The sequence below is a fragment of the Hemiscyllium ocellatum genome, chromosome 9 (assembly GCF_020745735.1).
Source record: "Hemiscyllium ocellatum isolate sHemOce1 chromosome 9, sHemOce1.pat.X.cur, whole genome shotgun sequence".
NCBI classification, from domain to species: Eukaryota; Metazoa; Chordata; class Chondrichthyes; order Orectolobiformes; family Hemiscylliidae; genus Hemiscyllium; species Hemiscyllium ocellatum.
Window position 1 is genome coordinate 9,947,750 of NC_083409.1, and position 19,519 is coordinate 9,967,268.

Genomic DNA, 19,519 nt, shown 5'->3' on the forward strand with positions numbered 1-19,519 from the left:
AAATGTGAGATGTTGCATTTTGGAAAGGCAAACCAGGGCAGGAGTTATACAGTTAATGGGAGGGCCCTGTGGAGTGTTGCTGAATAACAGACCTAGGGGTGAAGATGCAGGTACATTATTCCTTGAAAGTGGGTCACAGGTAGACAGGGTGATGAAGAAGGTGTGTGGTTTGCTTGCTTTTGTTCATCACTGCATTGAGTCCAGGAGTTGGATCATCATGTTGCAGCAGTACAGGAGATTGGTGAGGCCACTTTGGGAATGATGTGAACAATCCTATCATCCTGAGATAGGAAGGATGTTGTTAAACTTAAAAAGCTGCAGAAAAGACTTACAAGGATGTGGCCAGGATTTGGAGGGTTCAAGTGACAGGGAAAGGCTGAAGAAACTGGGGCTATATTCCCTGCAGCATCTAAGGCCTCGGGGTGACGTTATAGATGTTTATAAAACCATGACGGGCATGGACTGGGTGTATATTCAAGGTCTTTTCCGTGGGAAAGGGATTCCAAAACAAGAGGACATAATTTTACGGTGAGAGGCAAAAGATTCAAAAGGGACCTGAGGGGTAACTTGTCACACAGGGTGTGGTGCGTGTCTGGATTGAGCTGCCGGAGAAAGTGTTGGAGGTGGTTACAATTACAACATTTAAAACACATTGGGATGGGAACATGGATAGGCTGGTTTTCGAGAGATGTAAGCCAAATGCTGGCAAAAGAGATGAGATCAGTTTAGGATAGTTGGTTAGCATGCACAAGTTGGACTGAAAGGTCTGTTTCCACGCTGTATGACTCTTTGACTATGAGCGGCTGGAAAAGCTGAGACTTCTTACCCTGAAGCGGGAGGTTCTGAGGAGTGACCTTGTAGAGGTTTGGAAAATCATGAGGGACATAGATAATGTGAAGAATTCTGGAAGGAGGCGAATGTTTTGTAGCGATAGCAAAAATTGTTCCCAAAGATCATTCCAGGGATGAGGAACATCAGTTATGAAGTTTGATTGGAGAATTTGGGACTGTCTTCTTTGGAGAAGGCTGAGAGGAGATTTGTTCAAGGAATTCAGAGTCAGGAAGGGCCTGGACAGAGTAAATAGGGAGAAAATGTTCCCAATTAAGAAAGGATTCAGACCAAGAGACCACAGATCGAAAGCAATTGGGAAAAGTAACAAAAGTGAGATGGGGAACAACATTTTTAGCCAGTGAGTGGTTAAGGTGTGGAATACACTGCCTGAGAGTGTGGTGGAGGCAGCTTCAATTAAAACATTCCGAAGGGAATGAGAATGTTAGTTGAAAAGGAACAATGTGCAGGGTGGCAGGGAGAAGGCAGGAGAATGACACTCAGTGAATTGCTCATTCAGAGAGCCGGTCCAGACAGGATGGGTGGAATGGTCTCCTTGTACACTGTAACAATTCTGTGATTGTGTGATTGAGCAGAGTTAAAGCTGGGGGAGGTGGGAGCTCGGTGTCTCACTGTGCTGCTGCTGCTGCTGCTGCTGCTGAGGTCAGTGAGATCAGAGACTGGGACAGGGATCCAGAGCTCACATCAAAATCTGCCCTGAGTCTGTCACACTGAGACTGGCAGGAGGCTACTCACTGATTTCACTCCATGCTGCAGGAATGGGACCACAGGCTGAAAATGGACAGAGCTCCTCCACACAGTGAGTAAAACTGACTGACTTCTGTCTTGCTGCTTAAGCGGGGCAATGGAACTAAAGAAGTACAGCTGGACACCCTGTTCGCCACAGTGCTCCTCAATCAACCATTTCATTCACTGCAGCTCCCCACTAACACCTTCAACAATTCAGCATTTGTGTTTTAGAAAGTGTATTTCAGTATTGACAGGGTTAATAACGGACAATTGAGGTTTACTTGCTCAGTCTGAGTTTGGTTCCTTTACCGAACGTGTACCACAGTGAGAGCTCCCAGTGCAGAGGCTGTACAAAAACCTCAGCTCTCTGCTTCCCCCTGTCACTCTCAACCTCTCCCTGTCTCTCTCTGTCTCTGTCTATTCTTGGTCAATCTCATTCACTCCCTACCCCTCTCTGTCTCTCCCTCATTCATGTGTCTTTTTCTCTCTCTGTCTCCCTGGGTTGTGTCCCGCTACTCTCGGGGGTTTGTGAAATTTAGTTTTCATTGTTAAAACTTGCAGCTGTTCTTCACATGCGGCCATGGAGTGTAAGAGGGAAACTTGAGGCCTTCAGTGAGCGGTGGACACCACAGGGACTGGAGTGTGTAGTGGACAGTGACAATCCCAGCATGGGGTAATTTGTTCAATTTACTTTATATATAACTGTGGACGTGTCAGTGCAAGAGGTGGGACTATCTGTCCCTTATTATACATTTCATATAACTGTTGGACGTGTCAGTACAGGAGGTGGTGTTGTGCGTGTTGAGGTTTTTGTATGGCTCTGTATCACTGTAAAGGCTGCTGCTATACTGCTGACAGTAATAGTCAGCGACATCCTCATTCTGAACGTTGCTGATTGTCAGGGTGAAACTGGTCCCTGATCCACTGCCGGTGAATCGATCGGAGACTCCTGTGAATCGAGTTGCTGCATCATAGATCAGGAGAGAGGGTTTCTGACCTTCTCGCTGCTGGTACCAAGCAAGGTTGCTGCTAATGCTTTGACTGGTCATACAGGTGGTGGTTGCAGTCTGGCCCAGTCCCACTGACAGCACCGGGGGAGACTGGGTCATGATGATGTCCCCACTGATACCTGAGGGGTCAGAGAGAAACACGGTGAAGTCAGAACTGTCACAGAAAGAGCCGGTCAAATGAGAGATTGTTGGAGACACTGAGCATTCCTCTGGTTTCAGCATTTTCCCTTCAATCACAAGTCAGTGGAATTGGAGTCAAGTGGAGAGCAGCTAAAGATTCAAGGTGGAAGGAGAGAGATTTGTACCTGCGATACAGAATGCCAGGGGCCAGATCAGCTGGATGTGTGAAATCATGGTGTGTGCTCCTGTCCCTGTGCCTGGTTCCTGATCAATTCTCCCTTCACTGGGCTCTGCTTTATAAAGCTGCAGCCTGTGAGAGTCTGACTGGGTGTTCCTCAGTATGTAAATGGCATCAGGCAGAGAGAGCCACGTCAGCCCCTCACACTTCCTTCTCTCGCTCTCTCGCGCTCTCTCAGAGAATCATTGATGTGAACAACATTGAATGAGGCCATTTAGCCCATTGTGTCTGTGTGAGTAAACAAAGATCTGATGACACTAATCCCATCCTCCAGCTCTTGACCTATCACCCTGGGGGCTACAGCAACACAAGGGAATATCTAAACACTGCTCCAGTGTCACGAGAGTTTGTGACTCAACCAGCCTTTCAGGCAGTGAGTTCCAGACTCCCACCACCTTCTGGGTGAAAACATTTCTCCTCAATTCTCCTCTCACTCCAATTTGACTGGGCCTGGACTCACTCAAGTTCAGAAGGATGAGAGGGAATCTGATTGAGATGTATAAAATTCCAACAGGGCTGGGCAGGGAGGAGGTTTCCTCTGGTTGGGAAGTCTGGAATCAGGGGACTCAGTCTCAGGGGGATAGAGGGTAGACCATTTAGGACTGAGATGAGGAAACATTTCTTCACTCAAAGGGTAGGACAACTGTGGAACCCAAGGAACTGAATAAATTCAAGAAAAGGAGAGAGATAATTGTTTTGCATTTTAACAGCATGAAGGGAATGGGGAGAAAGCAGGAATATGGTTTTGAGATGGAGGATCAGCCATGATCATACTGAATGACAGAGCAGGCTCAAAGGGCCGAAAGGCCTACTCCAGTTCCGAGTTTCTGTGTCCATGTCTGTGTTACCTGGGACACAGGTTATTGAGTACTTTACTGATATATAAAGTGCCTTCTTACCCACGCTATCACTGCCCCAAATAATCTTATCCCCCTCTATCATGTCCCCTCTCAGCCTTCACTGGTCCAAGGAAACAATCCCAACCTTTCCAAGATTTCCCCACAGCTGACCCTCCATCCCAGGCAGCATCTTGGTAAATCTCTGCACCCTCTCAAGTACAGTCACATCCTTCTCAGAATGTGGTGACCAGGACCTATCCACCTCTCTCTCTCTCTCTCTCTCTCTCTCTCTCTCTCTCTCTCTCTCTCTCACATCTGCCACTTCTTTCTCTCTATCCCTCTCTCTCCTACTGTTAATCTCTTTCATGTTCTCTCTCTCTCTCACTCTGTCTCATAGCCACTCTCCCCAATTCACTCATGCTTTCTCACTCCATCTCATAATTTTTATTTTTCCATCTCTCACTGTCTCCATAACTCCTTCCCCCTTTCGCTTCAATTTAAATCCTCTGTTATCTCTCCTCTCTATACCTCCCTCTGTCTCTCTCCCTCCCTCTCTCTATTCCCAATCTACAGTCGCACTCCCTCCCTCTCTGTCATTCTGTTTCTAATCATACTCATGTCTCTCACTTTCTCTCTCTCTCTGTCGCTCTCTCGCTCTCTCTGTCACACACACACACACACACACACACACACACACACCCCGTTGTCTCTGACTCACTTCTCTCTCTTTCTCACAGTGTCCCAGGTTGTGGCAGTTGAATTCAGGATGAATCTCCCTCTCTCTGCCCCACTCATGGATGTTAACCCTTGACCCCAGAAGCATGTTTTCTCCGAGAGTAAGGCCCCATTTTCCACATTGACCTGGATTTGGCCTCTCTCAGAAAGATGGCTAGATTCTTGTCAAATGAAGGGCAGTTCTGTGCTTTTGGCCTGTTCTCACTGGGGACTGGTTTGGACACAAAGCTCATTCCATGAAGGCCCTGCAGAGAGAGGAGATCCTCAGGCCATCAGTGTGAGCTGGGGGGGGGGGGGGCGGGCAGCACAGGTTCTGACCCACTGATCCAGCCTGTCCATTCACAATATTTTCCAATCCCTTCCCCTCTCCTACCCCTCTCTTTCCCTTTCCATGATCAGTCTCTGAGTCAGGGTGTTTTACTGGGATGTGGGTTGAACCATTACACAGTTACAACAGAAAGGAACTGAACCCCACACTCACCTTGGAGTCCATGATGCACTGGACTCTCCTACAGAGTCCAGTAAACATGGCCTCCTTCCTGCAAGAGCCTCCACTAGAGACCAGTAAACATTGGTCTCCTTCTGACTGGATCCTCCAAGACAGACCAGTAAATATGGGCCTCCTAATCACTGGAACTTCCAATGGAGATGAGTAGATGGTTGAGTTTTTGAAGAAGTAAGCAAGAAGATAGGTAAAGATGGAGTAGTACACTCTGTCTACATGGAGTTAATACAAGGTTCCCTATGGTAGACTGCTCAGTAAGATTATATCACACAGGATCCAGGGAGAGCTCACCAATTGGATATAAAATTGGCCTGATGATAGGAGGCTGAGGCTGGTGAGAGAGGGTTGTTCTTCAGACTGGAGGCCAGTGACCAACTGCCTGTCAAAAGAATCGATCCTGGATCCACTGTTGTTCATCATTTATATGAGTAATTTGGATGAGAAAATAGCAGGAATGGTCAGTAAGTTTGTGGCTGATGTTAAAATTGTTGGCATAGTGGACAGGGAAGAAGGTTATCCAAGAGTGCAATGTCATCTTGATCAACTGGGCCAGTGGGTCAACATATCCAGATGGAAATTTTGATAAATGGAAGGAGTTGCATTTTGGGAAGACAAACCAGGGCAGGAATTACACAATTAATGGTAGAGCCATGGGGAGTGTTGTTGAACAGAGAGACTGAGGGGTACAGGTACATAGTTCCTTGGAAGTGGGGTCACAGGTAGACAGGGTGGTGAAGAAAGTATTTGGCATGCTCACCTACACTGGTCAAAGCAGGGAGTACAGGAGCTGGGACATCATGTTACAGCTGTACAAGGCATTGGGAAGGCCACATTTGGGCACAGTACATTTCTGCTCATCCTACTCTCAGAAGGAAGTTATGACAGTGGTTTGAATACAAGAAAGATTAACAGGGATGTGACAAAGATTGGAGGATTTGAATTACAAGATGAGGATGAATAGGCCAAGATGTTTTTCCAGGGAATGCAGGAGATTGAGGGGTGACCTTATAGAGGTTGTAGAATCATGAGGGTCATAGATAAGGTGAATAGTCAAAGTCTTTTCCCCAGGGTAGGAGAGTCCAGTACTAGAAGGAGTAACTTAAGTTGAGAGGGGAAAGAATTAGTAGGAAACTGAGAGGCAACATTTTCACACAGAGGTTAGTGTGTATGTGTAATGAGCTGCCAGAAGAATTCGTAGAGGTGAGTACAATTACTACATTTCAAGGACATTTTTACAGGAACATGGATAGGAAGGATTTAGAGAGAATTGGGCCAAACACATGCAAATGGGACTAGTTCAGTTTTGGATACTTGGTCGGCATGGATGAGTTGAGCTGAACGGCCTGGTCCCATGCTGTAAACCTCTATGACTCTTTAATGATGTATACATGGACCACCTTCCAATAGACACCAATAAACATGGACCTCTTTCCACTGGAACCTCCAATAGACACCAATAAACAGGGACCTCCTTCCCACTGGATGCTCCAGAAGAGACCAGTAAACATGGCCCTCCTTCCCTCAGTACTATCCAGCACCTGAGCTGCAAACCCCACATCCTCTCCATCACGTATGCCTCTTATTTCAATCTCAACAACATTGTGTCTGCACTACCTCGCCCCCTTGACCACAGAAACCCTAATTCCTGCTCGTCCTGCTCCCTAACTCTATGATTCTAATGTCCTCTCCTAGCTTCCTAAAGCCATATTCCATAAACTCCAATTTGTCTGATATGGAGTGGGCCCTTCCCTGTCTTATCCATCTCTCATTCCAGAATGACCCCTGACCTCACTGCCAGCCAATTGCCACCATGGCCTCCCTCCGTCTGTGTCCTGCTGCAGACTCACATTCCCTCTCTCCCCCTTCCATCTTCTGTCTCTGGTCTCCTGCCCATTGCTGCTTGCTCCATCCCACCATTGACAGCAGAGCCTTCAGACCCCTACAGCATGCTCTCGGACTTCCTGCCCTTGATCCCTCCCCCTCTGAATGGTTGTGCTATTGAATATACTGTTCAATCCCATCACTTTTGGTTCACTGTTCCCTTGCCATTGATTTGCTGAATTATTCCTCATCAGTAAATCTAGTCTGGCCTGTTCCCTGAGTTGGTTCAAGAGAGTTTTCCTTGAGAAAACACTCTTCTGTAAACTGGGTTGTCTGTTTCTCCCAGTCTTTGTGTAAAGGTGAGTCTAAGTGTGTGTAAGCTCTAAAACAGCACAGACAGAGGTCACTGGGTTAATTGCGACTGTTAGTCAAATGAGTCCAATGAGTCCCATTTCCCCAGCCCTTCCTGTATAACCCTGCAATTATTTCCTTTTCAGCTATTTCTCCAAATGCCCTTTTGAAAGTTGCTGTTGAATCCACTTCCACTCACCTTGCAGACAGTCATCATGAACTCGCTGGATAAAAAATGTTCCTATCTTCTCTCTTGTACTTTAGACTCTTTCTGAAATGTGTGCCCTCTGGTTACTGACCCTCCTGCCTGGAGAAACAATTTGTCCTGTATTTACTGCATCCAGACTCTCTAACTATGAACCCCTCATTGAGTGAGACCTATTTCCAGCACAGGGGGAGAACATTCAGCCTGTCAGGGAAATGCTGTCATTTCATGGAGCAATCCAGTCAGTCCCACCCTCTCCCCTACTCGACCCCCAGGGCCTTGCAGGTTTATTTCCATCAAGAGCCGATCCAATCTGCCATTGCAATCACTGAGTGTCTTCACCTGTCACACCTGAATGGGCACAAATTTCCAAGACTTTGACAATTGCTGCTAAACACAAAGTTCTTTCTGACATTCCATATCTCTTGCCCAACAGAATGTAAGATAATCTCAAAGGGAAGACAGGATTTTGTCTCCACACGGTCTGTGCGGTGGTCACTCTTACTGATACTGTCATGGACAGATACACCAGCAGCAGGTTGGTGAAGGTGATAGTGAGTATGTTTTTCCCTCTTGTCGGTTCCCTCACCACCTGCCCCAGGTCCAGTCTCGCAGCTGAATCAGGTGGAGCGTGACCAGTTTGCTCAGTAGTGATGCTTCTGAGCAGCTTTTGATGGTGGACTTTGAAGTCCCTTACTCAGGGTATATCCTGCATCCTGCCAGTTATAAACTGAACGAGGGAACAATTCTGTGCAGGTTTCACACCTTGGAGACAGAGCTGCTGCTGGATTCTGTTTCTGATCTCCGAGTGCAGGCGTGTGTGTTTGTGAGAGAGTGACTGACACTTTTTCCAAAACTGTGCTGTTTCTGCAAAAAATAAATCCTAGAACCAGCCTCCTGTGCTGTCAGATTCCAGAGAGAGCAGACAGTTCACAGTTTTCTCCCGTCTCAGTAACAAACACCCAGCTGCTCCGAGCTCCTTCTTTCACTTCCTCTTTTGGTGAAGTTTCAACCTTGCGATCTGACAGTCTTTGCAGTTATTTTTTACACTGGGGCTTTCTGCTGTGGTCAGAATCTCTAATAATAAGTGTCTAATCAGTGACAATCACAGCAGCTAAGAGCAGTCAGGACTGAGGAGCCAGTGTCACTGTGAAACATATTGGGAAGCTCAAAGCCATCCTCTTCAGATCCTGGTATAAGCTCCATCCCTCTCCCTGAGCATTGTCTGCTGCTCAACCAGACTCTTTACAAACTGGGTCTCATGTTTGAGAATGATCTAAGACCCATATCTTTCATATCACAAAGATCAGCCACTGAAAATCTCAGCCATGTTTATGGGGCTCCAAACATGACCATTCCAATGGCTGATGCACATCACAGCCACTGCCCTCCGTATCCTTCAGCTCATCCAAAATTCTGCAGCCCGTATCCAAACTTGCACCATGTCCCGTTCCCACAACCCCCTGCACCCCGTGCCTATATTGGCTCCTGGTCGAGCAACACCTCGATTTTCAAATTCTCATCCTTGTTCTCAAATCCCTCTCTGCCCTCCACTCTCCCTATCTCTGTAACCTCCTCCAAGCTGCCTCACTCCGTGTGGTCAGCAATCTTGGATAATTGGCTCTCTTTCCTTCATCCAAGTCATTGAGAAATATCGTGAAATACTGAGGCCCCTGCACAAACCACTATTCACATCTTGTTCACATCTTATCCCTCTTCTCTGTCTCCTATCTCCAAACTAATTCCTAACCAAAGACAAATACTTTTCTATCACTGTCTTGATGATAGGAAGCAGAGGTAATATTGGAAGGATGCTTGTCAGACTGGAGGCCTGTGTTGGGTGGAGTTCCTCAGGGCTCAGTGCTGACCCATTACTGTTTGTTATCAATATTAATGATTTGGATGAGAATCTGTAAGGCATGATTAGTAAGTTTGATGTGCAGGTCAGGTGAATTGGCCATGTTAAATTGGCCATAGTCTTAGGTACATTAGTCAGAGGGAAATGGGTCTAGGTGGGTTACTCTTCAGAGGGTCGGTGTGGATTGGTTGGGCCGAAGACCTGTTTCCACACTGGAGGGAATCTAATCTCTAATATTGTACAGGATGTCAGTGAGGTCGCACTTGGAATATTGTATTCAGTTTGGTCACCTTGTTATAGGAAGGATATTACTAAACCAGAAAGAGTACAAGAAGAAATTGGCAAGGATGTTGCCTGGACTCAACAATCTGAGTTATAGGGGGAAGTTAGCCAAGTTAGGACTTTTTTCTGAGAGCGTAGGAGACTGGTGGGGGAACATTTAGAAGTGTATAAGATCATGAGAGACATGGAGAGGGTTGGGGAAACGAGGATGAGAGGGCATCAGTTTAGTTTTAGAGAGGAATGAATAAAAGGGAACCTGAGGGGCAACATTTTTACACAGAGGGTGGCACGCATGTGGAATGAGATGCCAGCTGAAGTGATTGAGGTGGATACATTAACAACATTTAAAAGACATTTGGACAAATACATAGATAGGAAAACATTTGAAGGATATGGGCCAAGTGCAGGGAAATGGGGTTAGCATGGATGGACATTTTGGTCAGCACGGTCCAGTTTGGGCCAAAGGGCCTGTCTCTGTGCTGTAGGACTCGATGGCTCTAAGACTCTATAATTCCATATGTTTCCATGTTTATGAACAGTCTCTCAAACATAGAAACAAAGGAACTAGGAGCAAGAGGAGGCCATTCAGCCCTTCAAGTTGGCTCTGCCATTCAATATGACCATGGCTAATCATCCAACTTAGTCCCCTGCTCCCATTTTTTCTCCATAAAATTTAACCCCTTTAGTCCTAAGAATACACTTATCCTCTCTTGAAAATATTGAATGTTTTGGGCTCAACTGCTTTCTGTGACAGACTATCCCACTAGCTTCCCAGTCTCTGGCAAAAGAAATGTCTCCTCAGCTCAGTCTGAAATAACCTTTCCCTTTTCTTTAAACCATAATTCGTAGTTCTGGATTCCCCAGTCATCAGGAACATCCTCCCTGTGTTGTTCTAGTCTTGTCCTGTTCGGATTTTCAAGGTTACAATATGATTCCTTTCAATCTTCTAAGCGCCAATGAATATAATCCTAACTGATCCAGTTTCTCATCAGATCTAAGTGCTGTCCTCCCAGGAATCAGTCTGGTAAACCTTCACTGCTCTCCCTCCACAGCCAGAACATCCTTCCTCAATTAAGGAGCCTGAAACTACCCACGACAGAATCATGAAATCACACAGTACAGAGGAGGCCCTTCAGCCCATTAACTGTACCAGCCAAACTACACTAAACCTACACCAGTCCCACTTTCCAACATGAGGCCCACAGCTTGAATGTTATGACATTTCAACTGCTCACCCAAGTACATTTTAAACTTTGTGAGGTTTCCCACCTCAACTCCCCTCTCAGGCTGTGCATTCCAGATGCACACCATCCTCTGGATGAAAAACATTTTCCTTAAAACATCTTGAAGCCTCCTAGCTTTCACATTGAATGTGAGTCAACTTGTTATTGACCCTCCCAAGAAGAACAGCTGCTTTCTCTCCTCCCTGCCAATTCCCCTCATAACCTTATACACCTCTATCAGGTCCCCCCTCCACCTTCTCTGCTCTATAGAAAACAACCCGAGCTGATCCAATTTCTCTTCATCACTGAGAGGTTCCATCCCACACAACATCCTGGTGATTCCCCTCTGCACCCCATCCAGTGCAATCACATCCTTCCTACAGTGTGGTGACCTGAACTGCACACAGTACTCCAGCTGTGGCCTAACCAATGTTCTGCTTAACTGCACCATCTCCTCCTGCTTTTATAACCAATACCTGACATGACAAAGGCAAGTGTCCCCTGTGCCTTCATAACTGTTCCGTTAACCTGTCTTGCCATATTCAGGGATCAGTGGAGAAGCACCCAAGATCACTCTGTTCCTTTGAGCTTCCTCAGTTCAAAGAACAAAGAGCAACGAAAATTACAGCACAGGAACTGGCCCTTCGGCCCTACTAGCCTGCACTGGTCCATATCCTCCATCTAAACCTGTCATCAATTTTCCAAGGTTCTGTCTCCCTTTGCTCCCTGCCCATCCATGTATCTATCTAGATATATCTTAAATGATGCTATTGTGCCTGCCTCTACCACCTCCACTGGCAACGTGTTCCAGGACCAATCACCCTCTGTGTGAAGAACTTTCCATACATATCTCCCTGAAATGTTTCCACTCTCACCTTGAACTCATGACCCCCGAGTAATTGAGTCCCCCACTCTGGGAAAAAGCTTCTTGCTATCCACCCTGTCTATATCTCTCATGATTTTGTAGACCCCAATCTGGTCCCCCCTCAACATTTGACTTTCTAATGAAAATAATCCTAATCTACTCAATTTCTCTTCATAGCTAGTGCCCTCCATACCAGGCAATCCTGGTGAACCTCCTCTACACCCTCTCCAAAGCATCCACATCTTTCTGGTAATGTGGCAACCAGAACTGTACGCAGTATTCCAAATGTGGCCAAGCCAAAGTCTGATATAATTCTAATATGACCTTCCAACTCTTGTACTGAATACCACGTCTGGTGAAGGAAGATGTGCCATATGCCTTCTTGACCACTCTGTCGACCTGTGTTGTCACCTCCAGGGTACAATGGACCTGAACACCCAGGTCGCTCTGGGCATCAATTTTCCCAGGGTGTTCCATTCACCGTACAGTTTACTCCAGATTTGGATCTTCCAAAATTCATCAGACTGCATTTGCCTGGCTTGAACTCCATCCATCCGTTTCTCTGCCCAACTCTCCAATCTATCTATATTCTGCTGCATTCTCTGACAGTCCCCTTCACTATCTGCTACTCCACCAATCTTAGTGTCATCTGCAAACTTGCTAATCAGACCACCTATACCTTCCTCCAGATCATTTATGTAGATCAAAAACAAGAGCGGTACCAGCACGGATTCCTGTTCTCCATTTTGAGAAAGTACTCCCACCACTACTGTCTGTCTTCTGTTGCCCAACCTGTTCACTACCCATCTAGTGAGTACACTCTGGACCCCATGCGACTTAAATTTCTTTATCAGGCTAGCATGGGGAACTTTATCAAACACCTTACTGAAGTCCATGCGTATGACATCCACAGCCCATCCCTCCTCAATCAACTTCATCAGTTCTTCAAAAAAATCTACAAAGTTGGTAAGACACGACATTCCCTGCACAACTTCATGCTGCCTATAACTGATAAGTCAATTTTCTTCCAAAAGTAAATAGATCTTATCCCTCAGTATCTTCTCCAGCAGCTTCCCTACCACTACATCAGGCTCACTGGTTGATAGTTACCTGGATTATCCTGGCTACCCTTCTTAAACGTTAGCAATTCTCCAGTCCTCTGGGACCCTCATCCATGTTCAGGGTTGCTACAAAGATATCGATTAAGGCCCCAGCTATTTCCTCTCTTGCTTCCCTCAGTAAGCTGGGATCGATCCCATCCTGACCTGGGGACTTGTCCACCTTGATGCCTTTTAAAATACCCAACACTTCCTCCCTACTTAAATCGACTTGCCCTCGAGTAATCAAACACCTATCCCCAACTTCAACATCTGTCATTTCCCTCTCCTTGGTGAATACCGACATAAAGCACTCATTAAGAATCTCATCCATTTTCTGACTCCACACATATCTTTCCTCCTTTGTCCTTGAGTGGGCCAGCCCTTTCTCTAGTCACCCACTTGCTCCTTATGTATGAATAAAAGGATTTGGGATTTTCCTTCATGATATTTTGTGACCCCTTTAGCCCTTTTAATTCCTCACTTCAGATTGGTCCTACTTTCACGATATTCTTCCAAAGCTTTGTCTGTTTTCAGCCACTTAGACCTTATGTATGCATCCTTTTTCCTCTTAGCTAATCTCACAAATTCATCTGTCATCCAGCGTTTCCTAATCACGCCATTTCAATCCTTTATTTTCACAGGGACATGTCTGTCCTGACTCTAGTCAACCTCTCTTTAAAAGCCACCCACATATCAAATGTGGATTTCCCTTTAAACAGCTGCTCCCAATCCACATTCCCCAGCTCCTTCCAAATTTTGGGATAGTTGGCCTTCCTCCACTTTAGCCCTCTTCCTTTAGGACCACTCTCATCTTTGTCCATGAGCATTCTAAAACGTATGGAATTGTGATCACTCTTCCAAAGTAATCCCCGACTGAAATTTCAATCACCTGGCTGGGCTCATTCCCCAACACCAGCCCAGTATGGCCCCTTCCTAAGTTAGACTACTTCCACATTACTCTGTGAAATCCTCCTGGATGCTTCTTACAAATTCTGCTCCATTTTAACTTCTAACATGAAGTGAATCCCAGTCAATGTTGGGAAAATTAAAATCTTCCATCACCCACCACCTTGTTACTCCTACATCTTTCCATAATCTGTTTACATATTTGTACCTCTATCTCACGTTCACTGTTAGGAGGCTTGTAGGATAGCACCAACATTGTTACTGCACCCTTCCTGTTTCTGACCTCTGCCCATATTGCCCCACTGCTCGAGTCCTCCATAGTGCCCTCCTTCACCACACCTGTGATATCCACTCTGACCAGTAATGCAACTCCTCCATCCCTTTTACTTCCCTCTCGAACGCATCTGATACATCTGTATCCTGGGATATTTAGTTAACAATCTTGCCATTCCCTCAACCACGTCTCAGTAATAGCAATAACATCATACTCCCAGATACTAGTCCAAGCCCTAAATTCCTCTGCCTTACCTACTACACTTCTCACATTAAAACAAATGCATCTCAGACCATCTGTCCCTTTGCATTCATCATCTGCTCCCTACCTACTCTTAACCTTAGTCACGCTGACTTCAATATCTAGTTCCTGACAGGCTTTAGTTACTCCCTCCTTATTGCCCACTAACTTCCTCATTTGGTTCCCATCCCTCTGCTACACTATTTTGAACCCTCCCCAAGAGTGTGATCAAACACATCCCTCAGGACACTGGTTCCAGTCCTGCCCAGGTGTAGACCACTCGATTTGTAATTGTCCCACCTCCCCTGGAACCAGTCCCAATGTCCCAAAAACCTGAACCCCTCCCTCCTGCACCATCTCTCAAGCCACACATTCATCCTGCCTATATTTTCATTTCGACTCTGACTAGCACATGGCACTGGGAGCAATCCTGAGATTACTACCTCTGAGATCCTACATTTTAATATGGTTCCTCACTCCATAAATTCTGCTTGTAGGACCCCATTCCATTTATTACGATATCATCAGTCCCTTCATGCACCATCACAGCTAGCTGTTCACCCACCCCTTCAGAATGTCCTGCAGCCGATCTGAGACATGCCTGAGTCGTACAACTGGGAGGCAACATGCTATTCGTGAGTCTTGTTTTTGACCACAGAACCGCCGATCTATTCCCCTTACAAAGTCCAAACAAACCATATCCATGGGCCCCCCCCTTATCAAATCCACTCACTATATCCTCAAACAATTCCAGTCGATTTTTTAAGCATGATTTCCCTTTCGACAATTCATGCCGACTCTGTCCAGTTCTGCCACTGTTTTCAAAGTGCTAAGCTATAAAATATTTTATAATGAACTTAAGCATTTTCTCCACTGCTGACTTCTGGCTAATTGGTCTAAAATTTCTTATTTTCCCTCTCTCTCTCTCTCTCTTTCAATAGGCGTGTTAAATTAACTCCCTCCATTTTGTAGGACCTATTCCACAGTCGACAAACAGATAACCATCAATGTTTCTCATATTTTACAACCACTTCCTGAAGCACTCCTGAAAATAGATTATTTAGCCCTCCTGATTTAAGACATTCTAATTTTCCCAGAACCATTTTCCTCCAACAACTGATTTCCTTCAGCTCCTTCCTCTGATAAAACTCCAAGTTCACCAACATGTCTGAGATTTATTTGAGAATTCATTTGTGCAGAAAGATCCAGAATATGTTTATCTGTCATCTCTTTGTTCCAACGATAACATTATAACACTTGTGCAGAACTTCCTTGAATGTCATCTGGACGTCCATATAAACAACACATTCCCTTATCTCACACATTAGTGACCTCGTTAAAACATGTAACCAGTTAAAGATGTCTGACCCTTTTTAATCCATGCTGACTTACTCTGATCTGTTCACATTTGTCGGACATTCTGTCTCTAAACAGATTTAATTACTTCCCAACAATAGACATTCAACAGAGATAAAAACAATGTCTGCAGATGCAGGAAGCCAGATTCTGGATTAATGGTGCTGGAAGAGCACAGCAGTTCAGGCGGCATCCGAGGAGCAGCGAAATCGACGTTTCGGGCTAAAGCCCTTCATCAGGAATAAAGGCAGTGAGCCTGAAGTGTGGAGAGATAAGCTAGAGGAGGGTGGGGGTGGGGAGAAAGTAGCATAGAGTACAAGCAAATGTGGCTGTGGGAGCGAGTTTGTTTCATGACATGGTTGAAGAGCTTCTCTCTACAATAATCTCAGGGAGTCCCTCTCCCACTGCAACTCCCAGGTCATTTCCTCTGCCCTGAAGCTCTTCAAACATTTCATGAAACAAACTCGCTACCACAGACACATTTGCTTGTACTCTATGCTACTTTCTCCCCACCCCCACCCTCCTCTAGCTTATCTCTCCACGCTTCAGGCTCACTGCCTTTATTCCTGATGAAGGGCTTATGCCCGAAACATCGATTTCGCTGCTCCTCGGATGCTGGCTGAATGGCTGTGCTCTTCCAGCACCACTCATCCAGAATTCAATGGAGATGTTCATTGTGAGTGAGGTTAGTAAACAGCTAGTACTGACACAAGGGGCTGAACAGCCTCCTTCTAGAGTCAGAGTCATAGAGATGTACAGCATGGAAACAGACCCTAAGGTCCAACTTGTCCATGCCAACCAGACATCCCAACCCAATCTAGTCCCACCTGCCAACACCTGGCCCAGATCCCTCCAAACCCTTCCTATTGATATACCCATTCAGATGCCTTTTAAATGTTGTAATTGTACCAGCCTCTACCACTTCCTCTGGCAGCCCCATTCTGCACTTGCACCACTCTGTGCGTGAAAAAATTGCTTCTCAAGTCTCTTTTATATCTTTCCCCTCTTACCCTAAACCCATGCCCTCTATTACTGGACTCCACCAGCTCAGGGAAAAGACTTGGTCTCTTTGCCCAATCCATGTCCCTCATGATTTTGTAAACCTCTGTAAGGTCACCCCTCAGCAGGGACCTCTGTAAGGTCACACCTCACTCAAGGGAAAACATCCCTAGTCTATTTAACTTCTCCGTATAGCTTAAATCCTCCAACCCTAGTAACATCCTTGTAAATCTTTTCTGAACCCTTTCTAGTTTCACAACATCTTTCTGATAGGAAGGAGATCAGAATTGAACACAATACTCCAAAAGTGGTTTAGGTGACCTCCCAACACCCATACTCAATTCTCTAATCAATAAAGTAAAGCATACCAAATGTCGTCTTCATTATCCTACCTACCTACGACTCTACATTCAAAGAGATATGAACCTGCACTCCAAGGTCTCTTTGTTCAGCAACACTCCCGAGAACCTGACCATTAAGTGTATAAGTCCTGCTAAGATTTGCTTTCCTAACTGCAGCACCTTGCATTTATCTAAATTAAACTCCATCTGCAATTCCTCAGCCCATTGGCCCATCGGATCAAGATCCTGGTGTAATCTGAGGTAACTTTCTTCGCTGTCCACTACACCTCCAATTTTGGTGTCATTTGCAAACTTACTAACTCTACCTCCTATGTTCACATCCAAATCATTTATGTAAATGACAAAAAGTAGTTGCCCAGCACCAATCCTTATGACACTCCACTGGTCAGAGACGTCCCGTCTGAAAAACAACCCTCCACCATCACCCACTGTCTTCTACCTTTGAGCCAGTTCTGTATCCAAATGGCTAGTTCTAACTGTATTCCATGAGATCTAACCTTGCTAACCAATCTTCCATGGGGAACCTTGTTGAATGTCTTACTGAAGTCCATACAGATCCAGTGTAACGTTCTGCCCTCATCAATTCTTTCTGTTACTTCTTCAAAAAACTCAATCAAGTTTGTGAGACATGATTTCCCATGCACAGAACCATGCTGACTATCCCTAATCAGTCTTTGCCTTTCCAAATTTATGGACAATCTGTCCCTCAGGATTCCTTCCAATAACTTCCTCACAATTGACGTCTGGCTGACTGGTCTACAGTTCCCTGGCTTTTCCTTACCACCTTTCTTAAGTAGTGGCACCAATTAGTGAACCTCCAGTCTTCTGGCACATCTTTTGTGACTATTGAGGATACAAATATCACAGTAAGAGGCCCAGCAATCACTTCCCTAGCTTCCGACAGAGTCCTAGGGTATACCTAATTAGGTCTTGGGGATTTATCCACATTTATGCATTTCAAAGACATCTGGCACCTCCTCATCTGTAATATGAACATTTTTCAAGATATCACCATCTATTTCCCTGCATTCTATATCTTCAATATCCTTCTCCACAGTTAGTGAAGCAAAATACTCATTTGGTATCTGCCCCATCTCCTGCGGCTCCACACAAAGGTCGCCTTGCTGATCTTTGAGGGGCCCTATTCTCTCCTTAGTTACCCTCTTGTCCTTAATGTATTCATAAAACCCCTCTGTATTCTCCTTAACCCTATTTGCCAAAGCTATCTCATGTCGTTGCCCTCCTGATTTCCATCTTAAGTGTACTCCTACTGCCTTTGTATCCATCTAAGGATTCACACAATCTATCCTGTCTATACCTGACATATGCTTCATCCTTTTTCTCAACCAAACCCTCAACTTCTCTCATCATCCAATATCCCCTACACCTACCAGCCTTTCCTTTCACCGTAACTAGAATATACTATCTCTGGGCTCAATTTATCTCATTTCTGAAGGCTTCCTATTTTCCAGCTGTCCCATGACCTGCGAGCAACTGCCCCCAATCAGCTTTTCAGAGTTCTTGCCTAATACTGGCAAAATTAGCCTTCCTCCAATTTAGAACTCCAACTTCTGGATCTGGTCTATCCTTTTCCTTCACTATTTTAAAATGAATAGAATTATGGTCGCTGACCAAAAGTGCTCCTCCACTGACACCTCAGTCACCTGCCCTGCCTTATTTCCAAGGTTGAGCTTTGCACCGTCTCTAGTCGGTACATCCACATTCTGAATCAGAAAATTGTATTGTACGCACTTAACAAATTCCTCTACATCTAAACCCTTCACACTATAGCAGTCACAGTCTATGTTTGGAAAGTTAAAATCCCCTCCTATAACCACCCCATTATTCTTACTGATAACTGAAATCTCCTTACAAATTTGTTTGTCAATTTCCCGCTGACTACTGGAGGGGAGCTATATTATAATCCCAACAAGGTGATCATCCCCTTCTTTTTTCTCAGTTCCATCCGAATAACTTCCCTGGATGTATTTCTGGGAATATCCTCCCTAAGTACAGCTGTAATGCTATCCCTTATCAAAAATGCCACTCTCCCTCCTCTTGTGCCTCCCTTTCTGTCCTTCCTGTAGCATTTGTATCCTAGAACATTAAACGGTCAGTCCTGTCCATCCCTGAGCCATATTTCTGTAATTGCTATGATATCCCAGTCCCATGTTCCTAACCACGCCCCATGTTCATCTTCCTTCCCTGTAGGCCTCTTGCAGTGAAATAAATGCAGTTTAATTTATCAGTCTTACCTTGTTCTCTGCTTTGTCCCCGCCTGCCCTGACTGTTTGACTTGCCTTTGTTCTCAACTTTACCAATCTGAGGATGAAATCTTTCCTCACTATCTCCCTGGGTCCCACCCGCCCACCTTACTAGTTTAAATCCTCCTGAGCAGCTCTAGCAAATCTCCCTGCCAGTATATTAGTTCCCTTCCAATTTAGGTGCAATCTGTCCTTCTTGTACAGGTTACTTCTACCTCAAAACAGCTTCCAAAGATCCAAAAATGTGAATCCTTCTCCCATACACCAGCTCCTCAGCCATGCATTCATCTGCTCTATCCTCCTGTTGCTGCCCTCACTAGCTCATAGCACCAGGAGTAATTCAGATATTACTACTCTTGAGGACCTCCTTTTTAAATTCCTGCCTAGC

At 45.3% G+C, this 19,519-nt stretch overlaps 2 gene segments (V, D, J or C); one reads left to right on the top strand and one right to left on the bottom strand.

Annotated features, from left to right (window-relative positions):
• The window catches only part of LOC132818895 (Ig kappa chain V region Mem5-like), a 602,774-nt gene that overhangs the window by 557,283 nt on the left and 25,972 nt on the right, over positions 1-19,519 (top strand).
• Positions 1,856-2,696, bottom strand: LOC132818576 (Ig kappa chain V region Mem5-like; the record flags this gene model as incomplete). The annotated part of the segment is given in 2 exon segments: positions 1,856-1,898; positions 2,413-2,696. Coding segments are annotated over 2 exon segments (327 nt in total), but the record flags the coding sequence as incomplete, so codon positions are not given.